Source organism: Cuculus canorus, unplaced genomic scaffold (genome assembly GCF_017976375.1).
Source record: "Cuculus canorus isolate bCucCan1 unplaced genomic scaffold, bCucCan1.pri scaffold_54_arrow_ctg1, whole genome shotgun sequence".
Taxonomy (NCBI): domain Eukaryota; kingdom Metazoa; phylum Chordata; class Aves; order Cuculiformes; family Cuculidae; genus Cuculus; species Cuculus canorus.
In genome coordinates this window covers 319111-346566 of record NW_026527841.1, presented here as the reverse complement: position 1 = coordinate 346566, position 27456 = coordinate 319111, and the positions used below count along the sequence as shown (strand labels likewise).

General features: G+C 43.2%; 2 protein-coding genes across 2 annotated transcripts; both read right to left on the bottom strand.

The window, feature by feature from the left end:
- Positions 1-7313: 7313 nt before the first annotated feature.
- LOC128850706 (protein ELYS-like) lies at positions 7314-15436 on the bottom strand. The gene is made up of 9 exons (XM_054055688.1): positions 15286-15436; positions 13819-13880; positions 12812-12902; positions 12533-12673; positions 12100-12195; positions 11230-11323; positions 9204-9327; positions 8172-9087; positions 7314-7425 (listed from the first exon to the last, which is right to left on the bottom strand). Exons 4-8 carry the CDS (start codon positions 12627-12629, stop codon positions 8884-8886), a joined length of 615 nt encoding a protein of 204 aa, XP_053911663.1. The 5' UTR covers positions 12630-12673; positions 12812-12902; positions 13819-13880; positions 15286-15436; the 3' UTR covers positions 7314-7425; positions 8172-8883.
- A 2221-nt stretch (positions 15437-17657) lies between these two features.
- On the bottom strand, positions 17658-19433 carry LOC128850700 (serine/arginine repetitive matrix protein 1-like). The gene is made up of 2 exons (XM_054055679.1): positions 19348-19433; positions 17658-18654 (listed from the first exon to the last, which is right to left on the bottom strand). The coding sequence occupies exons 1-2, from the start codon at positions 19431-19433 to the stop codon at positions 17658-17660; spliced, it is 1083 nt and encodes a 360-aa protein (XP_053911654.1).
- Between the last annotated feature and the right edge of the window lie 8023 nt (positions 19434-27456).

Below are 27456 nucleotides of genomic sequence, written 5' to 3'. Positions count from 1 at the left end.
TCATGCTTAAAGGTTTCCATATACTTTTCTAACTGCACTTTCTGTAGATGGGTGGATGAAAGGAGGTCAGAAGTTTAATGAGTACATAGGAAAAGAAAGAACAGTTAGCAAACAAAAGGAACAGACAGTGAGAAAGAAAGTGCTAGAGTAGTGAAAAGAGAGACTGGGACATTTAGTAGCTTCTTCTGCAAACAAAGACATCATTTGAAAAGAAGTTAAAGACCTTACACAAAAGTTTTTTTCATAGAAAACGTATATTTGCAATTTGGTCAAATCCCGAAATCAACCTGTGCTTTCCTATAGATCCACACATCTTCCTTGCACAACTTCAAAAGACACCAAAACTCTCAAATCCTCAGTATCTATTTTCTTAACGTTAATTGTCCTCACAGACCCTGATCTGTTCTGACAATCATGCTACATTTATATGCAGCCTCTCAGCTGGAAAGGAGTCAAAGCAGAAGGAAGGATTTTTCTAGACTAGATTGCTAGGACACAAGTCAGGCTCTGACTCTCAAGTAGGTATGTGCATATGTTTACACAGTGTTTCAAATATTTTTAGCTTTGGATTGCTACCAGCTTGTAAGTTTTCTGTGTGCCTGTACACATTGATTCTTTTTCTCGGTATGAACTTCCTCACCTTTAGGATAAAAAAATGGCTTGAGTTTATGTTAGGAGGGTAAACACACTTAGCCCTGGGTCTAGGTCAAACATTGACTCAATCAAACAATAATTTGTGTCAGTAAACTATTTCTGGCACAATATCTATTAGCCGTTTCAAACGAGTTGAAGGCAAAGATGCCCATTCTTCAGCTTAAACAAACCTGGCCTCCATGCTGCTGAGCTGGCAAGAAATGGTTGCATTTCTTTTCTCCTTTCTTTTAATCAAGTTTTAATACATCCTTGTTGCCAGGTTTCAACAGTCATTTTAAGCCCTGATTTTTTTTTTCTTATTTTTTTTTTTCCCCTGCCAAATTCTGGTTTCTTTGTTGTCTGAGGGGGAATTTGAAAGCTTTGCTCTGCAGAAGATGGGACAGTCATTCCCCTTGTGCTCATGCCTCCTCTCCTATTGGAGGATCAATTTGTCTGCTTGGGAAAGAATTAAAACTTGGGGAATCATTATGACTAGCAGTCGAAGTATTCAATGCAAGAATTTGTGTAAATGTTAGGAAATTAAAATCCTATGTATGGTTAACAATATTGCGTAAGAGAATAATAGTACTGAATAGATGTAGCTCTACATCATATGCGTAGTTCGGGACTCACTGAATGCAGCAACTTCTTCTTTAGATGCACTAGTTTAAAGCTTAACTGCAGTGTTATTATTAGATGCTTCTCAGTTTGCTTCTCACTTTACCCTTTTCTGAAGTTTTTTAGACCACTCTTGTTATTTTCAATCCTAAATGAAGAAAAACAGATGCATGAGATGGGTCATATACAGCCTTGAAATTACACTGTATTCTCCCAGTAAGGGATGAAATCCTGCAGTTTTATCATTTATGAGGGGCTGTTTACTTATATTGCCTCATAACTAGACCTTGGGATTCATTAATGACTAAAAAAAATCAAAGCCCCTGTACCAAGCGTTTATGTAAACCTTAGCGAATAAATAAAAAAAGGAGTCACATATCTTTCACATTATGGTACAGGAGAATAATAATATAAAATAACCCAGAGTATGCTGCAATGTAAATGTATAAGCTGGAAGTCTACATGAAAATAAGAAGACACATAAAATTTTACAGCCAATGTCTTTTTAATATTCTAAATTACCACATAAGTATAAAAATTTACTTTGCCTATGTCCTTTTAGCCAAGGAAGACAGAGGTCTAACGTTTCAACTTATAAGTTTATTTTAAGAAATAAAACAAACTGTCTTTGAAAAGTAAGCTGATAAAAAAACAATGATTACATGCTTATATGCAAACCCTCAGCATAAAATTAAATTAGACATTGATATTATTTATATTTGTCTTATATTACATTATAAGCTTCAGATAAGTAAGTGGGTGGGTAAGGACTCACCTGAGGAGCCTGCAATAGCAGCACAGCGCATTGCTGCTCCGAGATGCACAGGCTGCCCTGGAAAGGACAGAGCTGAGAAGGAGATGGAAGCATGCCCCACTTGGCCAGGGCTTATAACTCCTGCAGGAAGAGGAGCTAGAGCATGGATAACAGGCATTTGATCAATGTTGACTAATGGTGATGCTCACAGAACCTGAACTGATAGTTATGAGATGAAGTTCCCCACAGCCACCCAGAAACTATGGATGGGCATACAGGTACATGTGTGGGTACACTCCTGAAAGCTGGGGTAACAACAGCCTTTTGGAAACTGAGGCCATGTAAGACCAGCTGTGAGAATTTTAAGTCTCCTGAATGTCAAAGCAGTAGAGGAAAAGCCTGGGGAAATCAAGAGATGTGGAGTACTAGATTAAATCCTAGCCCCTGCTCTCCAGAGGAGTTTTGCCATTTGTTCAAATGGAGATTTTAACTACACAGTTTAGATACTTGGAGCAACTGTATTAAAGACAGTTCACAGAAGAAAAATAGTGGTTGCTTAGAACCCTCTGCTTCTTTATAATGCATAGAGGCCACAAAGAGTAGTCTACTACGTTTTCTTTAAAGTCAGTCCTTTTCTGCCTTATTTACTTGAAAGACCTTCTTGACGAGTAGGGAACAAGGATAACTATGACACGATGACAGTGACCTCTGCTAGAGGAAAAGAAAACATTTTCGATCAAATGGGTTAAAACTGCTTGTCTGTAATCTTAAAACCTATTTTGTATGCATACCATATAAATAGCTGGAAGAAATGATATGCTTATTAAGGACCAAAATTTTTCAGGCTTTCCATTAAGGAGGGAAAAACTCCACCTAGCTAATCATGTTTAAGTCCTCTGAGCGATCCTAAAGAGGGAAGAAAAGACAGGGCATTTCCAATATTTTTTTGGATAAAGAAACTGAGCAGAAAAAAAAAGAATCTTTCAAGTGATCCTGAATAATCACGCTGAAGCAAAAGCAAGTAAAAGCGTTATCTTTCAGTTCCTTTACTGATCACTTCACTGTACACGGCATCTTTTACAGGAGCATGATGAATGAGGTAGCAGAGCTTCCAGCTCTTCCTGCACTACACGGGGTAAGAGATACGTCCCTTTCCATGCATGTCCTCGGGTGCCTCCTCCCGCTCTCTTCTGGCCCTTCCCTGCTCTCAGGGAAGAGGAAGCAGGATTGCTTCTCCTGCTTGCTCTCCTCAGCAGGAGAGGAAGCAATTGGCCAAGAGGTCTGACTTTTGCTGATCTCTTTCGGCAGAGTAGCTGCTGTTTCAGAGCCCAGCAGATCAAAGCGCAGCTTGTGTAGGAGGCCAGTGCCACCATAACACACTCACCTGAGCCAGGCAGCACATCCAGGCTAGTGCTTCCCACTGCCTTCCATCCAACAGCAGCCAACATCCTTGTTCTGGAAAGCAAAAGCACTTTTTTTTCCTCATAGCTGTAAGTCAAGAAGTCACCTAGTTTACTCAAGTAAGGTTACAAGGATTTCTGTGTGTAGCAGTTCTGCAATAAAATAATATCAATCTTACAATTTCTATTTTGCTGCTAGAGTTATCTCCAAGAGTTGCCTATGTAGAGATCTGAAGTGCAAATAAACAAAGAAATAAAGAAGGAATCTAGAAAAGTTGTAGCAAATCTTGTCAATATCAGATCCCTAACTGCATGACTATATCACTGCTTCCTTCCAGGAGCTCACAACCTTCTATCATTCAAATGATTCTGGGTGCCAAGTTGCTAGAAGGCAAGTGATGTCCAAAGCACTTTTTTTTTCTCTACAAACTCTTTTTCAAGAAGCTGCTCTGATACAGCAGATAAAACCCAGCACTGCAAGGATAGAGATGTGCTTCGATTCCAGGGAGGTTATTCTCCCTCTGTACTCGGCACTGGTGAGACCGCACCTCGAATACTGTGTTCAGTTCTGGACCCCTCACCACAAGAAGGATGTTGAGGCTCTGGAGCGTGTCCAGAGAAGAGCAACGAAGCTGGTGAGGGGGCTGGAGAACAAGTCTTATGAGGAGCGGCTGAGAGAGCTGGGGTTGTTTAGCCTGGAGAAGAGGAGACCGAGGGGAGACCTTATTACTCTCTACAACTACCTGAAAGGAGGTTGTGGAGAGGAGGGAGCTGGCCTCTTCTCCCAAGTGACAGGGGACAGGACAAGGGGGAATGGCCTGAAGCTCCGCCAGGGGAGGTTCAGGTTGGATATCAGAAAAAAAATTCTTCACAGAAAGAGTCATTGGGCACTGGAACAGCTGCCCAAGGAGGTGGTCGAGTCGCCTTCCCTGGAGGTGTTTAAGGAACGGGTGGATGAAGTGCTGAGGGACATGGTTTAGGGAGTGTTAGGAATGGTTGGACTCGATGATCCAGTGGGTCCTTTCCAACCTGGTGATTCTGTGATTCTGTGATTTCCCTCTCTGTCTTGCAGGTCTCCCGAGACCCTCAGGGCAGGGGCACTGAACTCTCATAGACTCCTCCTTTGGGCAACTACACACCAGTTAGCAGAACTGCTGTCAATGAACCACAAGACCTTTTACCCTTCCAGGCTGCAAATTAGCCTGGAACTGTCAAGCAAGCCTAATGACACACAGCCCTAGCTTAAGAAAAAGCACTATAGAAATGTCAATCAATTCTATCAATACCAGGTGCTGTATCTGAAATGATCTGCTGGTGGCAAAAAGGGCAGCAGCAGAGCTGCTACATACAGACTGTACAGTGGGAAAACCACTAACCCAAATATAGCCCTTGCATTTAAAAGTGGGCTAGCAAGACTGATGCTAAGAGGCTCTGGCATCACAAGAAGCCAATCTGAAGTAGCTGATGAAAAGAGATTTCCCAGAGTACCCACACAATTGTTTTCATTAAACTCGATTCTGTGTCCAGTTTTCCAGCCTGTACTTGCAAAACCTCTCAAAACCACCATGTCAGTATGTTCCCAGGACAGCATCTCTTTCTGCCTATTATACTGCCAAAACCATGAAAAAACCCAAAATATGCAGTACCTAGGTGAGTTTGAATCCTTGAAAAACACTAACAGTTGTTTTATTTCAAGGAGAGGAGAAAAGAGGCTGGAAGTGGAGGGAACGGGACATGGTCTAAAACTGAATGACAAAAATGCATAGCCAACAAGATACATGTTTAAAAAGAATACGCTATTGCTAGCAGATCAAGTCTAGAAATAATTCAGGGAAGGAATACACAGCCACCAACACTCGTGATATGCAGTACACCAATGGATAATAAACCTGTGTTAACCAATACAGCAAATTGGATGTGGCTCCCTGCATCTTTCATGGACCACCAGCTGCCATCTGTATGTTTCCATATTCATCTGTCATTATCACACATGTATAATTTTCACAAGGCCACCTCTCACAGAGGTCCCAGATTGCCTTCCACTTAAAAATCAACTGCAAAAGCAGAGTCCCCATGGACTGAGTCTTTGTTATCTCTAATTCAGGGAACAGCAATTTTTCTTGATAGGTTAAGCAGCAGATAAACATGACCCTAAAATGCTTAGAAAAAAATAGTAATAACTGTAGTATTTGGGATAATATTTTTAATAACACCAAAGTATTGCTTGATTTTGCTGATGATCCTGAAGGGTTTCATGTGTTTTGCTCAGTGAGAGACTTCTCTCACAGCTCCAGTCAGACCTATTTTCTAGACAACATGGAGACAGAACATCACCAATTTAACCACCTATCCACTAACTTAATTTTAGATCCATGAAGGGGCTGCTGCTGAATATCATCTTTGCCAGCAGCCAAGGTTTGAGAAGGATCATTTCTGTGATGCTTGGGGCTCGTGTACTATGGCCTGGAGGCCTCACAAGGGAAGACGCTCAACACAGGTACCCTTTCATCCAAAACATATATGACCTTCTGCGAGAGTTTGGATACTTACAGATCCAAGCCACCAAAGCAGACACTGCAGGTAATGAACCTTCGCTAGATCACTATGAACAGGGTATATTAACTGCTTACCCTCTATAGAAACATATAGGGTTGAGCAAATACAGCTGTGTTTGAGAAGCAATGAGTTCTGGTGACTGAACGCAAGAGACGAGGACAAGAATCATGTCCCATGCTGCAGTGAAACTTCTCCAGATGACTGTGGCAGCCACCAAAGTCAGAGGATTCCTAAAGACCCTCCCCAGCACTTCTATCAAAGATGCAGTTAACTCAGTTAAGTCTTCCAGGGATGGAGCGTACGTTCCCAGAGGGATTGCAGCTTTCCCTCAGGAGCCAGCACATCCACCACGTGCCTGGGCAAAGGAGACCTCCAAGAACCTCCTCACTTACTCTTACATGCCACATGGAGGGCATTTTGCTGCCTTTGAGGAACCAGAGCTTCTGGTACGAGACATCACGCACTTTGTCAGAAAGGAAGGCTGAGGGAACTGGGATTGTTTAGCCTGGAGAAGAGGAGGCTGAGTGGAGACCTTATCGCTCTCTACAGCTACCTAAAAAGGAGGTTGTAGAGATGTGGGTGTTGGTCTCTTCTCCCAAGTGTTAGGTGATAGGACGAGAGGGAATGGCCTCTGGCTGCGTCAGGGGAGCTTTAGATTGGACCTTAGGGAAAATTTCTTCACAGAAACACTGGAACAGTGTTCTCAAAACTCTGGAACTGGCTGTTCCAGGTAGGTGGTGAAGTTCCCATTCCTGGAGGTATTTGACAGGCAGGGAGATGAAGGGCTTAGGGATGTGATTTGGTAGTGGACAGGTACGGTTGGATTCGATGATCTCAAAGGTCTTTTCCGGAAAACAGCACATGCTTCACAGGTCATATCACAAGTTCAGGGAACACCAAATTTAATCTGGCTCTTATCAGGAAGTTAGATATGGATTTTTGTTTATTCATAAAAGTGATAAAATGAAAGTTGTGGACTTGTAGAGCATGCACTAACGAGAGGAAATAAAATAACCCAAACCACCCACCATTTTACCCGTGGACTGGCATCCCGAGTGCTCCCATCTAGAAAATAAAGTTGAGTGCAAGACTTTGATGGCTTCATTACCTGTATGTATCTCGAGGCTTTCTTACGCTCTCCTCTACAGATGAATGACTTAATTATTCTTGTTTTAATCCAGGGTGCTGTTTTCATTGTTGCCGGGTGACAAAGCAGGGCCAGTGATTTCTGTAGAAGTTGAAGATCAGGCTTACTAAGATACATACATATATTCATTCAACACAAATATTCAGAAGTTTCTTAAAGTAAGGGTGCATGTCTGTTAAGCAAACTTCTGTGGCTCACTAATGACATATCAGATACAGGAGATGCTCTCCTCGGCATACAAGTGACGGAATAATTCTCATCTGTAGTCTTGGTGCTATTTTCATTGTTTCTGGATGACAAAGCTGGGACAGTGATTTCTGTAAAAGTTGAAGACCGGGCTTCTTAAAATGAATACATAGACTCTTGTAACACAAATATTCAAAAGTTTCTTAAAGTAAGGTTGAACGTCTGTTAAACAAACCTACGAGTTACTAATGACTTACTTGATACAAGAGATGTGAATAAGAACTCTTAAGTATTTGCAGAGAAACTGTTCAGTTAGCCATACAGAACAAAGGCATTGTTTTAAAAGGAGTAATTCACACTTTGCTGGGTTAATCAAATCTCTGCACTTTTTATAAATTCATTACAAATAATTAGTTGTTCTGCCAGACAAGCAGATTCTATTAACATCATGATAGGCAAAATATGACCTTCAGCATCAGAAAGAACATGAATTAGGCTGAAAAGTTGCTTTTGGAGTCTTCCAGCTCAAATCTTGCAGCGAGGATCCTCGTTTTAATATTGAAAGTACCTACACCACTGCTTTTGAGAAAGTGCTCAACTGGTTTGCTGAAAACACCTTAAATGGATGGCTTTGAAAATTCAACTGTCAGGCATTATTCAAGTTGATTTCTTATTTGTTTTTATCAATTTCCTGCCCAAGGTATTGAAACAGAATCTCAAATCGTAACTAATTGCTGAAGATGTCATAGCAGGACTATGAAAAAAGCCTATTGTGTTTTGGTACCTGTTACTAGCCAAGCAGCAATTTCTGAAAATCATTTTATAGAGGAGAGCTTTGTATGGTAATGTATGTGCAACTAAACGGTAACATACTTACTTTATAATGCTTGTGGTCAAGCAGCCAAAACCCTTCAATCAGTTTAACAAGGCCCTGAGGGAGAGCAAAGGCAGTCGCAAAAGAATTGACTATCATTTTGGTTTTATTTAGCCAGCAATTCAAGATATCTTGCAGCAAGTCTGATATATAATTACGGCTAACAAATCTGGAAGACCAACAAGTTTATCCTACTACCTCTATAAAAAATAAATGAAATAAGAATATAAAAGTGGCAGGAAACAGGAAACACTAATGTTTTAGTCTTGCAGTTTTAAACTCTTAACCAGGAGACAGCCAGCTCCTAACCACAAAATTGTATTCTGAAGAAGTAACCAGGAGGAAGTACACTTTGATTTTTGTAAAGCATCCACAAATTTTAGCTTTAGATACTTAAATACTTCTGTTATAAACTCAGGCTCCCTCTACAGTCAGTGGAGCTATCTGCTGGACTCTAAGCCACTGTTAGAAATCCCTTTGTTCTGCAGCAGCAGGTTTCAGTGCGTCATTCTAGCAAGAAGCCATTTGCTACACGTATCAGTGATCTAAAAATTAAAAACTGTGTGTAAATTTCCAGAGAAAAACTAATAGGGCTTTTTGCCTTTAACATGTCTTAGTAAACCCATTCTCTCATAGGAGAAAAGACGTGGCAACAAAACACTGAAAAAAAATCATAAAAACTCCACAGGACAAAAAAGTAAAGCAACGCTTCTGTCTATGACTTAATTCTAAACCAAATGTTTTCACTAGCTTTGTGTTTGAGGAGTAAATTAAAATCCCTTCTTAAGCACGTAGGAGACAAACATTTAAGAACATTTTTGTACATATCCTGAGGTGCATTTAAAATAACCAGAAAGGATACAATCGCATGTTTGTAGGGTTCTTCTATGCTTTCCAATAAACAGAGATCCAGCAGTGCCTGAAAGTTAAAATCAAAAGTTTTGTAAGCACACCAGTCGTTCATAAATCGTTGGCTTTTGGGTGGGGTTGGGTGGGGAGGGGGATGGTGGTGTTTTCAGTGAACATGGCACTCACACTTAAACTGGGAGGGGGATATTTCCCAGTCCCTCCTTTCTCTTTCTGCCACAGCTTTGCAAGTTGGTCTCCTATGTGGGAAACTATGCCATTGATCATTAGGCAGTTGGAATCGCATTTTCCTCTGGAACAAGAGGTAGCAAGGATTTGGACAGAAGAAAACACTAACTCCAGCCCCTCAGTGCAACAGATTTCCTCCAGTCCAAACAAAACCAGAAAGGTCCCACGAGTCAAAGAAAGCATACAAAGGCAGGATTATGACTTGAGATGCACGTGAAAGGAACACACCACCAGCCTGTATCTAAGTCACTAAAGAAGGAAACTGAGTAAGACGAACTTTCAAGTCAATCTCTAATCCCCTGCGGCTTCCACCAAAACTCATCTGGCTGCATCTTCTTCACAGTGCCAGAGCCTAAGCTTCCTTAGGTCTTTCTAGAGTTTTCTGTATGATTTCCAAAGGAAAACCTATTGTCATCTAATCCAAGGCATATATCACCTATGTGCTAGTAAGCTACTCCAGGAAAGAGGGTTTACATTAGGAAGGAACTTTTATCCAATAGCCAGGAGAGTGCTAGGGGTGCCGGCTACGTGTAACTCTGACTGTCTTACTAAATTACAGAAATGACTTGTGAGGAGGGGATTTAGGCCAAAGCAATTCTTGCCATCTACTACTAGTCAATAAAAGAGAGGATTTCTTATTTTAACACTCCTTCTTCCAATTCCAACATGGTTGTTCTGTGAATACCATGCTTTGCTGAACTGGAGATGAATGATCCTGTCCTAATCTCAGGATCTTTCTCGGGGTAACGAGCTATGCAGACTAACCAATGAATTAAGTGCACTATGAAACAACTGATGAGCGAAAGCAGACAAGGTGTGTTGGGAGTGTTCATTAGAGCTTGGCGTTGTTCGCCTTGAGGACCTTGGAAGTTGATAACGAAGGAGCCAGCTAGCAGAAGTTTACTGATAAGCGGGCATTGGAATGCAGAAAGCTGGAAAACAACCAGAAGAGACTGTGCCTGTACACAGTTCAAGGAAAAAAATTTCTTTTCATCTTGAGGAAGACTTCTCACTTCATCCCTAAGACCCCGGCCCACGACCACCAGGAGGCACTACGCAGGCGCAAGACTGGAGTGAACTTTCCAGAACTAATTATAATACAAAGCAGGGAAAGGTTATGAAAATGTAGTAAGCACTTTTAACTATGCATGTCTTTGCACTATAAGTAGCTGCTAGTTAAGTTATACGGTATGCAAGCTAGGAGGAGAACCCCCTTGCACCCCAGCGCTGGAAATAAACATACCTGCTTTATAACTCATTTTGGGTTATAGGGTTTGAATCCACAAAACACAACGACAATGCCCAGAAATGGCACTAAGCTGAGGCAGATGTAAACATTTCAACAGGAAAGTAACCTCAGTGTTTTGCTGGAGAATGGATGCATGAATGGCTAAGTGAACAAGGCCATGGATCTATGGAGAAATTGTGTGAGACACAGTTATCATGAGGCTTTTGTTTAGCATGAGTATCTCAGTGGAAACTTATCAGCTGCAAGGAAGATGTACCAGAAATATGTTAAAACATGCTGATAAGGAAGAATGTGAAGGTCGAATGGATCTGAAGATAAGCTGAATGAACAACTTGAAGGAAGCAGGAACATATCTTGGGCCCCCCAGCTGTATCCGCAAGTAGAAGGGAATGAGATTAAATGAATGTAGTAGCCAATGATTGTTCGACAAATGTATAACCAAACCAATCAAGTTTAGGGAATGACTAAGCAAAATGTAGTAAAAGGTATATAAACTGCAACTGTAATCAAAAAAGTTGAAGCTTGCTTTATCACTCATATTGAGTCGTCTGCTTGCTTCCCTCGCCCGTTGCAGTGTTTGACACCAGCCATGCATCACCCAAGTCAAGAGTATCGATGGCAAATGCATTGAGCACAGCAAACACAAGTCTTGACATAAAAGCCATTCACTTCCACTTCAGGATCTGCAGTGGAAGTGTGCCAGAGCTGTAGGCTTACCTTGACAAATGCTCCAGTCTCTGTCGCTGACCAGTATAGCAGGTGTGGAGCAAAGGATAGTTGTAGAAAGGGGTAGATAAATGCATCGTTCCATCTACAGGCAACAAAGTAAAAGCAAGTTAAAGAAGTAAGATCACATTTTTAAGCTAAAAGTGCTGACTAAAAAGATAAAAGATCATACAAGCTAAGCATCAAGAAGTGCATACGAGCCTCCAACTCTGAAAGAAGCCAGTCCTGTTTCTGCCTTTGCTACCAGAGATGCGAGACACAAGACTCAATCTCAAGTACCGTTTCAAGTTTACACTCTGTGTAACATTGAAAACTTGAAGCGTAAGCTGAAGTTCACTCACTATCAAAAAAACCCACTTCTCAAATGGAATGTTTTTCTAACTGTCTCATGTGAACATACCGAAGGCAATTGAGGCTGACAATAGAATTTATAATCCATCCAAATAAACAAGTGTTTCCAGGGTGTGCTTTTTCCTCAAGCAATAAATAAAAAGTTCCAAACATGCAGGTCACGCTGTGACTGTAACAAGCAAAAGACCAGTCTTTGTTCTTTACTAGTCATTTCTTTAAAATCCCAAGTATTTGAAGCTGTGGACATAAGCAACTCCGTGAAGTCAGAGGCTTACTGCTATTTCTAAGAAATACTCAGGCAAGAAGCTGCTTCCATCATTCTACACTGTGCATTTGAAAATATGCTAAAAACTCAGTCTGACCAAGAGAACTTCAGCATACGTCTGGGTCCCTGAATCATCACGACTTGTCATTGGCAAAACACTTACATAAGCGTGGCCAAGAATGTATTCATAGGCATCCCTTGCTGGATACTCTCCTTGTTACCAATGCATTATGGTTCATGCTCACCTGAACCCTCTGGAAGGAGGCCAGACTGACAGAACCAGATGACCGTTCGCGCATGCACAGAAAAATTGCTAGCTAGCATCTGCCGATTTCTCAAGTCTGCAAAAAAAGGCATAAGATGATTTTTCTTAGGGAATTCCGTTCATTTTTACAAAACTCCTTTCATCATGCTAAATAGAAAGTATAAAAGCAACATGGTAGAACTCTCCATCTTTGCCTTTTTCACCCTGTATCACTTTCCAATTTGAAGAAAAATCCCACAATCACCCTGAACACAATGACTATTAAGTGGTTGTGACAACTTCTCAGATTTAAGCCCCCTGTCCTAGCTAAGGCTGTCTTCCAACCATCAACAACAACAAAAGCTCATTTCCACAATTATAACCCAAGCATGATTCCAAACAAACCAAAGACTTAGTAATAATATTAGACAAACCTTTGTCAGTAAGCTCTTGTTGTTCTCTTTGTAAACAGTCTAAGACTCCACCCAAGTTGTTTAAGAGACACTGGCAGTGCTGAAGGGACTGTAGCATTTTTGGATCAAGGAAGCAGCAGGAGCCATCAAACAGCAGAACACCTTTTCAAGAAGAGATATTTCATTACCCAACAGAGTTTCAAGGTACACGCGAGCAATATCACATCCCAGCAGGTTACTGAATCAGTTCAGGTAGAAAGAATGATTTTGCGTTTGCAGAATGACTACATTAGTACTCACATATATGGTCAAATTCATCTTTGGCGTAGACCACTTTCTTCCACGCACAGTCACGAATAAACTGTAACTTCACTGCAGAATTTGGCTGCTCCTTAAAAGAGAGAACAAAAAAGAAATGAATCAACAGTTTCAAACTAAAAAAAGACAAATCAGAAAAGCAGCCTTATTAGTCTTACTTTCAGATGTCCAATGTTTAATGCATCCAGTCAGGAGTTCTAAAGATCCTGCCTGGACAGTCACAGACAATATCACCTCTAACTGCTGCTCCCTAAGCAGAACAGACAAAACTAAATGAGAACATACCATACTTTCAACATCAACAGTACAAATCTCTGAATGATATCATCACAATTCAGCAAAAAGAAACGAAAACAAGTCTTGATTTGCCAAGTTATTTCCGAGCTGGAGCTGATACCAGAACATCTGACTGGAATCTTAAGAGTCTGCATCAGGCTTGCAAAATAAACAGCGTAGGGGGCTAGGCCTACTTGCCAAGGAATTTATTTTTAGCTACCACACAGTGCAGAACTTTTATTTGCCCTAACACACTTCCACAATTCTGAAATCCATGTCTCCTCAAACATTTATACAGTTTTTCTTTTTCTCCATTCTGCCCTCCTTTTTCAAGTTAATCAGGGATCCAAGCCTTAACTCATGACTGCACAGGTAGTTCAACAGATGGGTAGTGAAGATGGAGCAACTTTCCTCAACTAACTCAAGAGTTCTGTTCTTGCTCCTCCAGCACTGCTCTATTTCTTCCTGGACAGTCTACTTCTTCCTGGACAGCCCTGACCGGGCTTCAGCTGGAGACAATGATAGTTTTACAGTCGCCACAGTGGGCCTAAAACATTACTATTTGCATGAAACTGGCAGGATACCATCACAATTATGTGTGGGGATGAACATAAAATGAGCACAAAATGTTCTCTGACACCAAAAGCAGTGCAAGAGAAGAAACTGAGCCAATCTCTTTAGGCATTCTCAAGAAAGAGATAGTAAAAACTCACCTCCTTCTGGAAACCAGTGCAAGTCACGTGGATGACTCCAGAGCTCAGCAAGCACACTCCATCTGTAGAAACAACAAACGTTGGACAACTTTCCAGACTCTCGGAGTTATGTCATGATTAGTTTACATTTTTCAAACAGCAGTAACCAGAAAGATAGAACTGACTACCCATTGTCTTCATCAGATCACTTACAAGTTTGTTTCAAAAAAAACCAAAAAACTGCTGTGCATAGAAATCTTACCTCTAGTGCTACCGAGCTTCAGCTCAAAGTCATTTTACGACCATCACTGCTTCACAGGCTACATTACAAAAGCACCAAAATCCAAAACGCAGTGTGCCACCAGATACAATTCACAATTTTAAACGTTTCGGTAGTACCACATCATCAAGTGTGGGTTTGTGGGGCTTCGGGGTGTTCAGGCTAATAAAATTCTACCTTATTGAATCTGGCATTTCAGCATCGTACCAGTGATTAAGCTCAAACACGCCCAAATAAATAGATGTTTTTTCCTGACCGTATGTATTCACTGGCCAAGAAAAGATCGAGATGCTGGTGTAAGGAGATGTAACCACAAAAGACAAGACATTGTGTCTTACTAATAGAAAATACGATACACCTGATATTATTAAAACACCCCTCTCTACTTTGTCTGATATAGAAATTGAAAACATAATGCTTCCTTACTAAGAATAATAGAGAAAAATACCGAAGAGCAAACACGCTCTAAGAATAACCTCTTTCCAGCAGATTCACAATGAAAGAACACTGTTATTACCCACAATAAGTATAAAAACCCTCAAATCAACAAACAAGTAATTGAAGTAAAGATTTTAACATAACACATTCACAAAGTTACACCCCATTTCTCTCAAGAAGTGGAGGGATCAGTCTTCTCTGCGGGGAACGCATACTCTGGGTATAAGCAAAGTGTGGTGTATATTGCTTACCCTCACAGAGTAAGGAAGAGCCTTCCTTCCCTCCAGCAGATCAACAATCCCACCCAACCTGGTGTCATCTGCAAACTGACTGAGGGTGCACCCTATCCCCGCATCCATATCATTGTTATACATATTAAACTGAACCAGCCCCGGTACTGAGCCCCAGGGAACACTGCTTGTGACCAGACACCAGCTGGATGCAGATGCAGATAGAGCTTGGAACGGGCAACGAAAGACACAGGTAACATTGCCAAACAATGGAGAGAATGGGCTTATTGGTCAAAGAAGACAGCTGAAGGAAGAAAACAACTGATGACCCCACCATACATCGCTATAACATGTGAGCAAGCATAAAATAACCCCATCTATTTTCCAGAATGAAGTCCCATGTAATTTAAGCACCCTGTATGTATATATATATTTTTTTAAAGAAACACAAGAAACCAGTCTATACAGATATTTAAGACTTGTAGACTGTGGGTACAGACCAGCATTCACTGCTTAGAAGACACAGACATCAGAACAAACCTTCATTAGTGTTATCCTCTTGGTCAACATTGTCATAGAAGTCTTCTATGGTCTGACAGCTCACTAATTTAATATTGAAATTTTGTCTTCTCCAGGGAAGAATTCCACTCGTGAGATCTAAACTGAACCTTTCCTTACAGCATTCCAAACCCTGAGGAAAAAGAAAAGACAAGAGAAAAGGTCATTTTGAGATAAAAACACACATTTGACCTCAACAGGAAAGAATGTACCTATTTAATATAAGATGCATATTGTATTGTATCCACTTCCCATGAGCTTGTTTCTGATGGCAAATAGAGTTCAACAGAAAACCAAGAACATCATCCCAGAGATCAGAAATGAATAAAGAGACAACTCTATTTGACCCCATTTCAAGAAGGGGAAAGAGACAGAACCTTCTTCAAGTCTGCGTTTTGGTTAAACAAAGCCCTTCAAAGCCCTGTCCTCCCACACATGCCATTAATTCAGTGTTCGAATCCAGACTCACTTTTTTTGTAAAAGCTGCTTCCTTTTCAGGAATTTAATGTACACAGGATCTTTGCAGATGTATCCAGCTGGAACACACAGTGCAGCAGTATAAAACTGTACAACTTGTTTTCAAAACGATGCACAAAGACCACGCGCAGGAAGGCTCAGCAAAGGATATTTGGTTTTTCAATTCTGCTCTGACTTTTGATCACAGAATCATAGAATCACTAGGGCGGAAAGGACCCACTGAATCATCGAGTTCAACCATTCCTAACAATCCCTAAATCATGCCCCTCAGCACCTCATCCACCTGTCCCTTAAACACCTCCAGGGAAGGTGACTCAACCCCCTCCCTGGGCAGCCTGTTCCAGTGCCCAATGACTCTTTCTGTGAAAAACTTTTTCCTGATGTCCAGCCTGATCCTCCCCTGGTGGAGCTTGAGGCTGTTCCCTCTTGTCCTGTACTCTGTCACTTGGGAGAAGAGGCCAGCTCCCTTCCCTCCACAACCTCCTTTCAGGTAGTTGTAGAGAGCAATAAGGTCTCCCCTCAGCCTCCTCTTCTCCAGGCTAAACAACCCTGGCTCTCTCAGCTGCTCCTCGTAAGACTTGTTCTCCAGCCCCTCACCAGCTTTGTTGCTCTTCTATGGACACGCTCCAGAGCCTCAACATCCTTCTTGTGGTGAGGGGCCCAGAACTGAACACAGTACTCAAGGTGCAGTCTCACCAGTGCCGAGTACAGAGGGAGAATAACCTCCCTGGACCTGCTGGTCACACCGTTTCTGATACAAGCAAGATGCCATTGGCCTTCTTGGCCACCTGGGCACACTGCTGGCTCTTGTTCAGTCGGCTGTCAACCAACACCCCCAGGTCCTTCTCCTCTAAGCAGCTTTTGAGCCAGACTTCTCCTAGTCTGTAGCACTGCACAGGGTTGTTGTGCCCCAAGTGCAGAACCCAGCATTTGACCTCGTTAAACCTCATGCCATTGGTCTCAGCCCAGCGGTCCAGCCTGTTCAGATCCCTTTGCAGAGCCTCTCTACCCTCCAGCAGATCCACAATTCCACACAGCTTAGTGTCATCCGCAAACTTGCTAAGTTTGCACTCAATGCCTTCATCCAGGTCATTGATAAAGACATTGAACAGGGCTGGACCCTGGGGAACCAAGCCCTGGGGAACCCCACTTGTAACTGGCCTCCAGCTGGAGTTAACTCCATTGACCACCACTCTCTGGGCCATCCAACCAGTTTTCAACCCAGGAGAGTGTGCGCCCATCCAGGCCAGAGGCTGACAGTTTCTGAAGCAGAACGCAGTGAGAAACTGTGTCAAAGGCTTTACGGAAGTCCAAGAAGACTACAGCCACAGCCTTTCCCCCATACAGTAGTTGAGCCGCTTTGTCATAGAAGGCAAAACATTGGTAAACATTATCTCTTCAAGGAAACAGTAGAGCGATCTTCCAGTACCTGAAGGGGCTACGGGGGGAAGAGACTCTTTAGGACGGAGCACAGGGATAGGACAAGGGGGAACGGTTTGAAGCTTAAAGAGGGGAGATTTGGATTATAGAGAGAAGGAGGAAATTCTTTACCGGGAGGGTGGTGAGGCACTAGCACGGGTTGCTCAGAGAAGTCATGGATGCCTCAGCCCTAGAGGCGTTCAAGGCCAGGCTGGATGCGGCTTTGAGCAACGTGAGCCATGCAGGTGTCCCTAACGCTGCCTCCCACGGTGGGGAGCTTAGAACTGGATGGTTCCCCCTGACCCAAACCATTCCAGGACTCCGGGAGAGGCCCTGAAGCAGCGGCCGCCGCGCGGCGCCACGGGAAATGGAGTCCCGCCCGCCTACACCTCCCAGCACGTCCCGATGGCGCAGAACTACAGCTCCCGGCGTGCCGCGCGGCGCCCCCGCCCGCTCCCTCACCGCGCGCCCCCCCGCTGGGGCCTATGGCTGCTGCGGGCCGAGCCCGGGGGCGCCGCCTGCCAGCCGTGTGCACCGCACTCCGGCCCCGCTGCCCAGCTTCCTCCGCGGGAGGCGGCGCCCGCGCTGTTCGCGAACGCGGCGGGTCCCACTCGCCGTGGGGCGAGGAGAGCGCGGGCGGCGCCTCTGCCGGGAAACGGAGCCGGCGGCCCGGCCCGGGATCGGAGCAGGGGGCGGCCCCTCCTCCTGCCGAGCCGGCCGAAAGCGCCACTGCCCACACCGGACATGGCGGCCGCGGCGCCGGAAGCCGCCCCGGAAGCCTTCCCGCCGCTCCCGTGATGCCCCGCGGCGGCGCCTATTCGAGCGGCGGCGCCCGCCCCGCGCCGAGCAGGAAGCAGCTTCTCCCTGGCTCTGGATGGCCGCGGCAGGGCGAAGCAGAAGCGAGCCGGGGGCGGCGGCGTGTCCTTTGGGGGGCGGCGGCGGCGTGTCCTTTGGGGGGCGGCGGCGGCGTGTCCTTTGGGGGGCGGCGGCGGCGTGTCCTTTGGGGGGCGGCGGCGGCGTGTCCTTTGGGGGGCGGCGGCGTGTCCTTTGGGGGGCGGCGGCGTGTCCTTTGGGGGGCGGCGGCGTGTCCTTTGGGGGGCGGCGGCGGCGGCGGTGTGTCCTTTGGGGCAGGTGCCGTTCCCGGGCGCCGTGTGCCGGAGAGTGGCTGCCGCTTCGCCCGCGACCTCCTCGAGTCCATCCTGTAGCGGCGGCAGCAGCTCCCGCTGCCCTACGAGCGGCTCGGCTGCTTCTGCCGCCGGGTGAGCGGCCGGGAGGGAGCCCCGGGGGCCGTTCTGCCCCGGCCGCGCGTGTCTGAGTGCGGCAGCCGCTCCTCGGGCCGAGCGCTCGCTGGGGCCGCGTCCTTCGGTGCCCCCGCGGCGGCGTTTGGGAACGGAGCTCCGGGTGAAGGGCCGGGAGGCCTCAGCTGCTGCCCGGGGATCTGTAGTTGTCCCCCTTCTGCTCAAAGCCCGTCACTGGTTTGTTACTCAAAAGAAGAAGAAAGCGGTGTGAAGTGGCTTTGGAGTGGAGGCTGATCTTTAAGAGATGGGGCTTGTAATTCCTGTGGGAATTGATCAGTGGTGCGATTCCGATTCACCCTGAGGAGCAACAGAGCAGCCTTTTCTGTGTTCCTCTTTGGTCTCCTGATTCTGTGGCTAACGACTCTTTAAAAGGAGCCCTTTGACCTTGCCTTGACTTCCAGGGCTACGATGGGCTGTGCTCTGCAGAGGGCGTTGGGACTAATGCATCCTAATGAGATGTACCACTTCCTGCTGTGTGCTTACTGAATTGGCAAATCCTGGAGACAGTCTTTTCTCTCCTGGCTGTTTCTCTGCTAACAAGTACTATGTTAGCTGATTGTTTGGGGCTCTAGATAGTGTGTGTGTGAATACGCTTGGCCTTTGCCACCAAGGCCGTCACTGTTCTTTGTCTATCCTGCTTCTGTAACAAGAAGTTACATATCTCACCCAGTATCCTTACTCTCTGCCTGTATCTCACCCAGTATCCGTGCTCTCTGCCTGTATCTCACCCAGTATCCGTGCTCTCTGCCTGTATCTCACCCAGTATCCGTGCTCTCTGCCTGTATCTCACCCTGTATCCGTTCTCTGCCTGTATCTCACCCCGTCTCCATTCTCTCTGCCCTTATCTCACCTTATAGCCAATCTTTTTGCCTGTATCTCAGCCCATATCCGTTCTCTCTGCCTGTATCTCACCATGTCCCCATACTCTTTGCCCATATTTCACCCAGTCTCCGATCTCTCTGTCTTTATCTCACCCTGTATCCAATCTTTTTGCCTGTATCTCAACCTGTCCCCATTCTCTCTGCCTGTATCTCACCCTGTCTGCGGTCTCTCCGCCTGTACCTCACCCTGTCCTCTCTGCCCATATCTCAACTCGTCCCCATTCTCTCTGCCCATATCTCACCCTGTATTTCACCTGTCCCTGTCCTCTCTGCCCATATCTCAACCTGTCCTTATTCTCTCTGCTCATATCTCACCCCGTGCCCTTTCTCTCTGCCCGTATCTCACCCCGTCTCTATTCTCTCTGCCTAACCCTAATGACTCTAACCCTAGTCCTAACCCTAACAATGACCCTAACCCTAACCCTTAAACATTTTGTCTGAAAATCATTGCCTGTTTGTGTGCTTTGTGGTGCCAGCCTCTCTTACTCTTTGTCTTACTCCCATTCCCTTATGGTGTGCGTGTCAGATAGGATCCGCGTGACCTGGGTTGTGTTCAGGGATCATATTTTTGTCCAAACAGGTTGGCATTTGTTTCTGTAACTTAGGCAAGTTGCACCCCCGTGGCCCAGCTGTGCACCCCAGCATTTTAGTCTGTTGATATTTGTTGGAGCCAGAATAAATATTGCTTTTGAACATCCCTGATGTTCCCTCCCTCACCTGGGGAGAGAAACTTCTGTCCTGCAGCATCCTTGCTCCTTTTAGGAAAATAGCTGGTCATTAAAATCACTTTTCTTGTCCCATCTTTAGGCAGGACAGCAGGAAGTTGACAAGGAATGATCTACAGGGACTCGGGGATGCTCTTCAGCCTGGCCAAGGAGGAGCCACGGCACAGCAGCCTCCCCCGCACTGATTGCTACCTGCAACAGTACAAACCTTAGCCCACCCACTGGTGTGGGAGAATGGCAGCATGGAGGTGAGAGGCCAGAGAGGGGGGTGGGACCTCATGGAGATGATCCCTGCCCATATCCCCACACGTATTTGGTGTTTGGGTTTTTTTTAGATTATTTGGAGAGACAGACTTGACAAAGTTACAAATAGAATTGCATGTTTACACACGGACACAAACCACAAACAGTGCAAACAATGGAACAGAACTGTTTGAATTGGCATCTCATTGCATCTTCATGTGTGGAAAAAAATATTTATATATGGTTATAAACTTGTAAAATAACTTCTTATTTTTGAGTACTCAAAGTACACTACATCAACAAAGATATTATTCAGTATTAGAATAAGAGAAAAATAAAAAAAAACCTCAAGCCAGTCCTAACACAGACCCAATTTCTGCAAATTAATAAAGTATAGTTAGCTCGAAAGACTAGACACTTCCTTTATCTAAGCTACACAAAAAATACCCACAACCCTAATTTCTGCAGTAACAAAGACAATGTGGTTAAAAATTGGTTTACTATGGAGTTTCTTGACATATATGCAGCTATTACAAAGCTTTACTCTTGACATATTATCCAATACAGCCTATGTAAAAAATACACTAGGATAGTCTTTGGCTTTTCATGTGATTCAGCTGAGAATTTTGCCATTTGTTAAACATATTTTCCTTGGCTGCTTTGACAATACAGTCAAAAGGGAGGGAAAGTAGATCTTAAATAAAATATTTGTAATTTTCTTCAAACAAAATAGATTAAAATGCTAAAATTTGAGCTATTTACATAAAACGACACAATTCTTGTCAAGTCTCTTTCACAATCTGTGTATTCCCAATGAAGGGATATGGTCGCTCAATCTAACTAAAAGGCCACACTCAGTGGAGCACTTCCTTTGGCCTCAGTAAACTCTAGATCAGACCCTTAAAACTTTAATTGTGGGCCAAAACAGAACAATAACATTTTGAAAATTTTCAATCTACTGGCTTGTAAATTCTGTGAGATGGCTAAACTGAAATGAACCAGTGGCTTATTCCCAGAAGTGATACAATTTATATAAACTACTATTTCTATCACTTAATAAATATTAAACAACTCAACTGGTTTCAATAATGCAGAATATTTGAGCATTGGCAGGTGTACTGGGATGCAAATAATATGGCATTAAAGATGTGCTGTAACTTGACTGAGCCATACAGGATAACTGCTATCATCTCTTCTGTACTACTACACTACACCTTCCTCATAGAATCATCATAGAATCATAGAATCACCAGGCTGGAAAGAACCCACTGGATCATTGAGTCCAACCATTCCTAACACGCCCTTAAACCATGTCCCTAAGCACCTCATCCACCCGTTCCTTAAACACCTCCAGGGAAGGAGACTCGACCCCCTCCCTGGGCAGCTGTTCCAGTGCTCGATGACTCTTTCCATGAAGAATTTTTTCCTGATACCCAGCCTGACCCTCCCCTGGCGGAGCTTCAGGCCATTCCCCTCGTCCTGTCCTCTGTCACCTGGAAGAAGAGGCCAGCTCCCTCCTCTCCACAACCTCCTTTTAGGTAGTTGTAGAGAGTAATAAGGTCTCCCCTCAGCCTCTTCTTCTCCAGGCTTAACAACCCCAGCTCTTTCAGCCGCTCCTTGTAAGACTTGTTCTCCAGACCCCTCACCAGCTTTGTTGCTCTTCTATGGACACGCTCCAGAGCCTCAACATCCTTCTTGTGGTGAGGGGCCCAGAACTGAACACAGTACTCAAGGTGCAGTCTCACCAGTGCCGAGTACAGAGGGAGAATAACCTCCCTGGACCTGCTGGTGACCCCATTTCTGATACAAGCCAAGATGCTGTTGGCCTTCTTGGCCACCTGGGCACACTGCTGGCTCATGTTCAGTCGGCTGTCAACCAGCACCCCCAGGTCCTTCTCTTCCGTGCAGCTCTCCAGCCGCTCTTCCCCCAGTCTGTAGCACTGCACAGGGTTGTTGTGCCCCAAGTGCAGGACCCGGCATTTGGTCTTGTTAAACCTCATGCCATTGGCCTCGGCCCAGTGGTCCAGCCTGTTCAGATCCCTTTGCAGAGCCTCCCTACCCTCCAGCAGATCCACGCTTCCACACAGCTTAGTGTCATCTGCAAACTTGCTAAGTTTGCGCTCAATGCCTTCATCCAGGTCACCGATAAAGACACTGCACAGAGCTGGACCCAGTACCGAGCCCTGAGGAACTCCACTTGTGACTGGCCTCCAGCTGGAGTTAACTCCATTGACCACCACTCTCTGGGCCCGGCCATCCAACCAGTTTTCAACCGAGGAGGGTGTGCGCCTGTCCAGGCCAGAGGCTGACAGTTTCTGCAGCAGAATGCTGTGAGAAACTGTGTCAAAGGCTTTACGGAAGTCCAAGAAGACTACATCCACAGCCTTTCCCTCATCCAGTAGTCGAGTCACTTTGTCATAGAAGGCGATCAGGTTAGTTTGGCAAGATCTGCCTTTTGTGAACCCATATTGACTGGGCCTGATCACCTGGTTCTCTTGCATGTGCTTCATGATAGCACTCAAGATTACCTGTTCCATGACTTTCCCCAGCACTGAGGTCCAACTGGCAGGCCTATAGCTCCCCGGATCCTCCCTGTAACCCTTCTTCATAGTGCAGTTAGGGTTGGAAGGGATCTTAAAGATCATCTAGTTCCAACTCCCCTGCCATGGGCAAGGACATCCCACTGGATCAGTCTGCCCAACGCCTCATCCAGCCTGGCCTTGAACACCTCCAGGGATGGGGCATCCACAACTTCCCTGGGCAACCTGTTCCAGTGTCTCACCACTCTCATGATGAAGAAATTCTTCCTAACGTCCAGTCTAAGTCTTTCCCTCTCCAGTTTATACCCATTTCCCCTGGTCCTATCCCCACAAGCTTTTGTGAATAGCCCCTCTCCAGCTTTCCTGTAGGCCCCCTTAGGTACTGGAAGGTCACTATAAGATCTCCTCTGAGCCTTCTCCAGGCTGAACAAGCCCAACTCTCTCATCCTGTCCTCATAAGGAAGGTGCTTCAGCCTTCCGATCATCTTTGTAGCCTTCCTCTGGACCCATTCCAACAGCTCCAATCTTGATGTATCTGTTTTTTTGTGTACCAACATGGATTTAATTCTTAAAGAAGGTCATGATAAAAAGCCTGTTCTTTACTAGTCAAGTTCTCTCAGCTGCTGTGTGTAGCTGTAATGACTATACTACAAAATTGACCAGGAAGTAAAGAAAATCAGATCAGCCATTGAATGTTATTTTAAAAAAGCATTAAATCAGCCAGATTTTACAGCTTTGCACCAATTCAACAGCATGTTATTAAACAGATGTTGTGAAATGTAGGCAGAATGGAGAAGCCTTTTTTTACTGAACAACAAAATCAATCTGCTTTTCTAAACTCTACATATGCAAGTGACTATGTTTCATTAATATAAAATTTTCTCTAATACAAAAAAATATGATGGAAAGCCATTAGCTTATGTGTTTACTGAAACCCAGAAGAATAATCTGTTCTTCAGACATGTTTAGCTCAGCTTCAGTGTTTCATCTTCGTTTATCCACTGTTAGCTCTGGGGAGACTCTTTATGCAGTAAGACAAAAGAGTAGATCTCCCCGCATGAACTTCTTGCCGAGTGCACACTACCCCATCAGTGATAAAAATGCACATTTTCCAGTAAAGTATTCTCATGGAATTGTCTTTCAAATTTGCTATCATGAAATCAGTTTCGGACACTACCAGATAGTGAAGACAGGTTGAATATATCAGCCTGTAATGGAGGGACTGAATCTCTCCTGCAAGACTGCTTAAATTTAAAACTTTCTAGTATTTCTTCTATAAAAGTGGGTTTTATCTTGTTTTTAAGGACTTGGAGATGAAGGAAGAGTTTTAAAATAGAACTCATTGTAAAAATGCCAAGCGTACTTTCAAATAAATAAATAAATACAATAAATACTTTCAAATAAATAAATAAATACAATAAATACTTTCAAATAAATAAATACAGCAGAACAAACTACTCAAAACTAGCACTTAGCGGATACTTCATTGGTTCATCCTGCAGGACAAAATATATCAGGAGAAATCTGTCTTTATTGTGGTGCTTTAATGAATTACATAAGAGATATAGAACTTCATGTGTAAATTATTCCTGTGTGGCATTTAATGGATTTCTTTATTTCCCTGCTATTATTAAAATACTCTTATCATATGTGCCAAATAGCAAGTTTTGAAATGAAATGCAACAGACACGCACATTAGAAGATTGAAAGTACGCTTGGCATTTTTACAGTGAGTTCTATTTTAAAACTCTTCCTTCATCTCCAAATCCTTAAAACCAAGATAAAACCCACTTTTATAGAAGAAATACTAGAAAGTTTTAAATTTAAGCAGTCTTGCAGGAGAGATTCAGTCCCTCCATTACAGGCTATGAGGTTTAGCACAGGTGAGCTATAAAAAAAATGCCCATCCAAACTAAATACAAAATCAGAGTTTTAATGAACTTTCTGCCACTAGCTCTTCAGTATTATTTAAATCTCTTTAAATTTAAATTTAAATAATAAATTATTTAAATTTATTATTTAAATAAAAGGCTCAAAGAGACAAAATGCCCACGTCATTAAAACAGAAGGAACCATTGAGCTAAGTGAGGACTAATGATTCAGCAGAACTGCTTCCAGGTGAAGTATGTTGTCCTATGAAGTATAATTAATTCTCCTACAACAGATGGACATAAGACTACCTACAGAACAGAGTGAAGCAATCATTTTTTGAAACGCATGCTGTGGGAAGGCATTGCTAAATACCTTCACAACGAGTGAAGTTGGCTAAGAAAGCCAACCATCAGTCCACTTATTTTTCACAACAAGCTCCACTTGCCTCATGCACAAACCACAGCCTTATTAAAGACACAGTTTACTACTATCCTGAATTGAGTAAAACTAAGAGTTGTAACATCCATTAAGTTTTTCTAGTGATAAAGGATACCGAGATAATTTTTCCCAAGTTCAAAGTTGATTTGCATTTTCTTTTTTGTGTTAAGGCAGGTCTATGCAAATTAAATTCCACACGTTTTCAGTGGAACTCGCTTTCACATGAAAAGTGAATTGCATGAGATGAAAACCAGAATACTGCAAGACTTGAGAAGCTGACAATAACATTTTCTTGTATTTCCTGAGTGTGCAATTTTATGACCTTTGCAAGCAATATAATCAACATTTCCATATATACTTGCAAGTCAAATAAAGTTGGCCAGCTCTGTGCTACCTCTTATTCCTCTAGCTTCAGGTGTCCCTTTCGAAATGTTAGGCCCGTAGGACACTTTGTAAGACAGTTTAAAATCGTAATTAAACTATAATTATGAAGAATTTAAGAACTGACAACACAAATTCTGTTTTTCCTCAATGCTAGAAAAAAATGCATAGGAATAATGCTTAAAGTAGGAGTACAGTACCACAGTTTTTATATTTACATTGTAAGTTTGAATCAAATCTACATCTGTGCAAAAATGCAATAACTTCTATGACAGTAGCATTAGGAGGACTCCAGAGAAGTTGGGATTCTCTTGCCATGAGTGTCCTGCAATCACTTAGAGACTCACATATTCTGCTCTTAAATAACTTCTAGACTAAATGGGAAAAAATTAAAGGCAGCTAAAATATCAATCCATTACATACAGGCAAAACTGAAAAATATTTACTTTGCCTATCTGAAGCAAGTGTGTTTCCCTTATGCTCCCTACAGTCCTCTTACTCTGATCACCCAGATGGCAATATAGTTCCCTCATAACTTGGGTGCTCTATTGTTTTTCCACATGGAAGGCCAGAAATGACCAGGGCATACACATGAAAACTGAAGCTAGAAGGTGCTTGATCCTACAGTTTAGATATAGCCATTGTCTGTAGATGATATGTCTCATCACACAGTAATCATACATATTTGATTCCTTACTTCTGCCAAAGAGTTCCATCATTTCAATTACAGGCTTATCACAAAAGCTTTCTTTTTTATCTCCCTTTTAAAAAAAAGAATTAAGAAGAAATTAAAATTATTATAAACATTCGGAATGGTAAGCTTCTTTCTTTGACCACAAGGAAAACCAGATTCTTTGTACAAGACACAAAACAGTTAAATACAGGCTCAGATATACACAGGCTGTGTAGACACACTCAGCCATTAAGCACAGAGAATATAACCCTTTCCTGGATCAGATAAAGCTGGCTTTTCAGCTTAAGGACCTGCCTGGATATGCACGTTTTAGCAGAATTGGCCAAAGTCAACACCAATAGCAGGAAAATCTAGATCTGTCTTACTTAGTAAGAGCCAAGGAGATTCCTATGTGAACTGTGATGTCTTCTGCAGCTGGTTATGAGTCTTGCTATCAATGAACACATGGCCAGGGGAGGGGGAGAAAATAAATCCATTACTTCAGTAGCTAAACTTTTAGAATATCTTTTTTTTTGTACAAATGAAAAATGGATGTAATCTCTGTCACATATGAAACACACCCTAAAATACTTGTCCTACAATTTTACTCTTCTTCCTACTAAAGAAGGAAAATAGGCACCAGATTTTTTTCTGACTCACGTCAAATGCATATAGAAAGGTCTTCCTCAGTACCTGCTGGTAAAAGACATTAGGACATGACTATAAATACAGTATAAAGTTTCAGGTAATCATGTAACCATTTAGACATTCATAACCTCTCTCTGCTCCTTCTGCTCCCCAAGTATTTCATTAGACTCTAGACTTACCCCATCATATAAAAAAATCTACCAAAAAAAAGATATTGTGTTTCTTTGTTTTCACAGAGATGTTAAAAAAAGATACATTTCTGTGAAAATGTCATTATAAAAAAAGTATAGCCAAGCTTGCACTTTTTAAAAAAATATACACTTAGACAAAAAGTGTAATCTAGTTTCTTATATTAACTAGTCCTCATTTGCTTATTCCAGAGATTAACTGCAATGTTACCATAAAGAGAGAAAGGTAAACAAAGCCTGACCAGATTTGCCCATAATAAGCACCACTTTTGGAAGCAAAGATACATTATTTATTATATCTTTTAACTGAATGAAAAGCAAATTGCTTTCCTCAGCTGACAAAAAAAAGTAGATGCTGGAACAGGTTGTC

What these genes read in the sequence shown, in the direction of transcription:
- LOC128850700 (XM_054055679.1), bottom strand. Translation starts at nt 19,433, where the DNA reads ATGGGCAAAGAGTATGGGGACATGGTGAGATACAGGCAGAGAGAACGG. An exon ending in GCAAAAAGATTGGCTATAAG is followed by an intron (nt 18,655 to 19,347) that starts GTGAGATAAGGG and finishes GGCTTTGAGCAG; the next exon opens with AAGGGGGACAACTACAGATC.
- LOC128850706 (XM_054055688.1), bottom strand. Translation starts at nt 12,629, where the DNA reads ATGCTACAGTCCCTTCAGCACTGCCAGTGTCTCTTAAACAACTTGGGT. An exon ending in CCTCCTTCCAGAGGGTTCAG is followed by an intron (nt 11,324 to 12,099) that starts GTGAGCATGAAC and finishes TGTTGCCTGTAG; the next exon opens with ATGGAACGATGCATTTATCT. An exon ending in ATCCCCCTCCCAGTTTAAGT is followed by an intron (nt 9,088 to 9,203) that starts GTGAGTGCCATG and finishes TTTAACTTTCAG; the next exon opens with GCACTGCTGGATCTCTGTTT.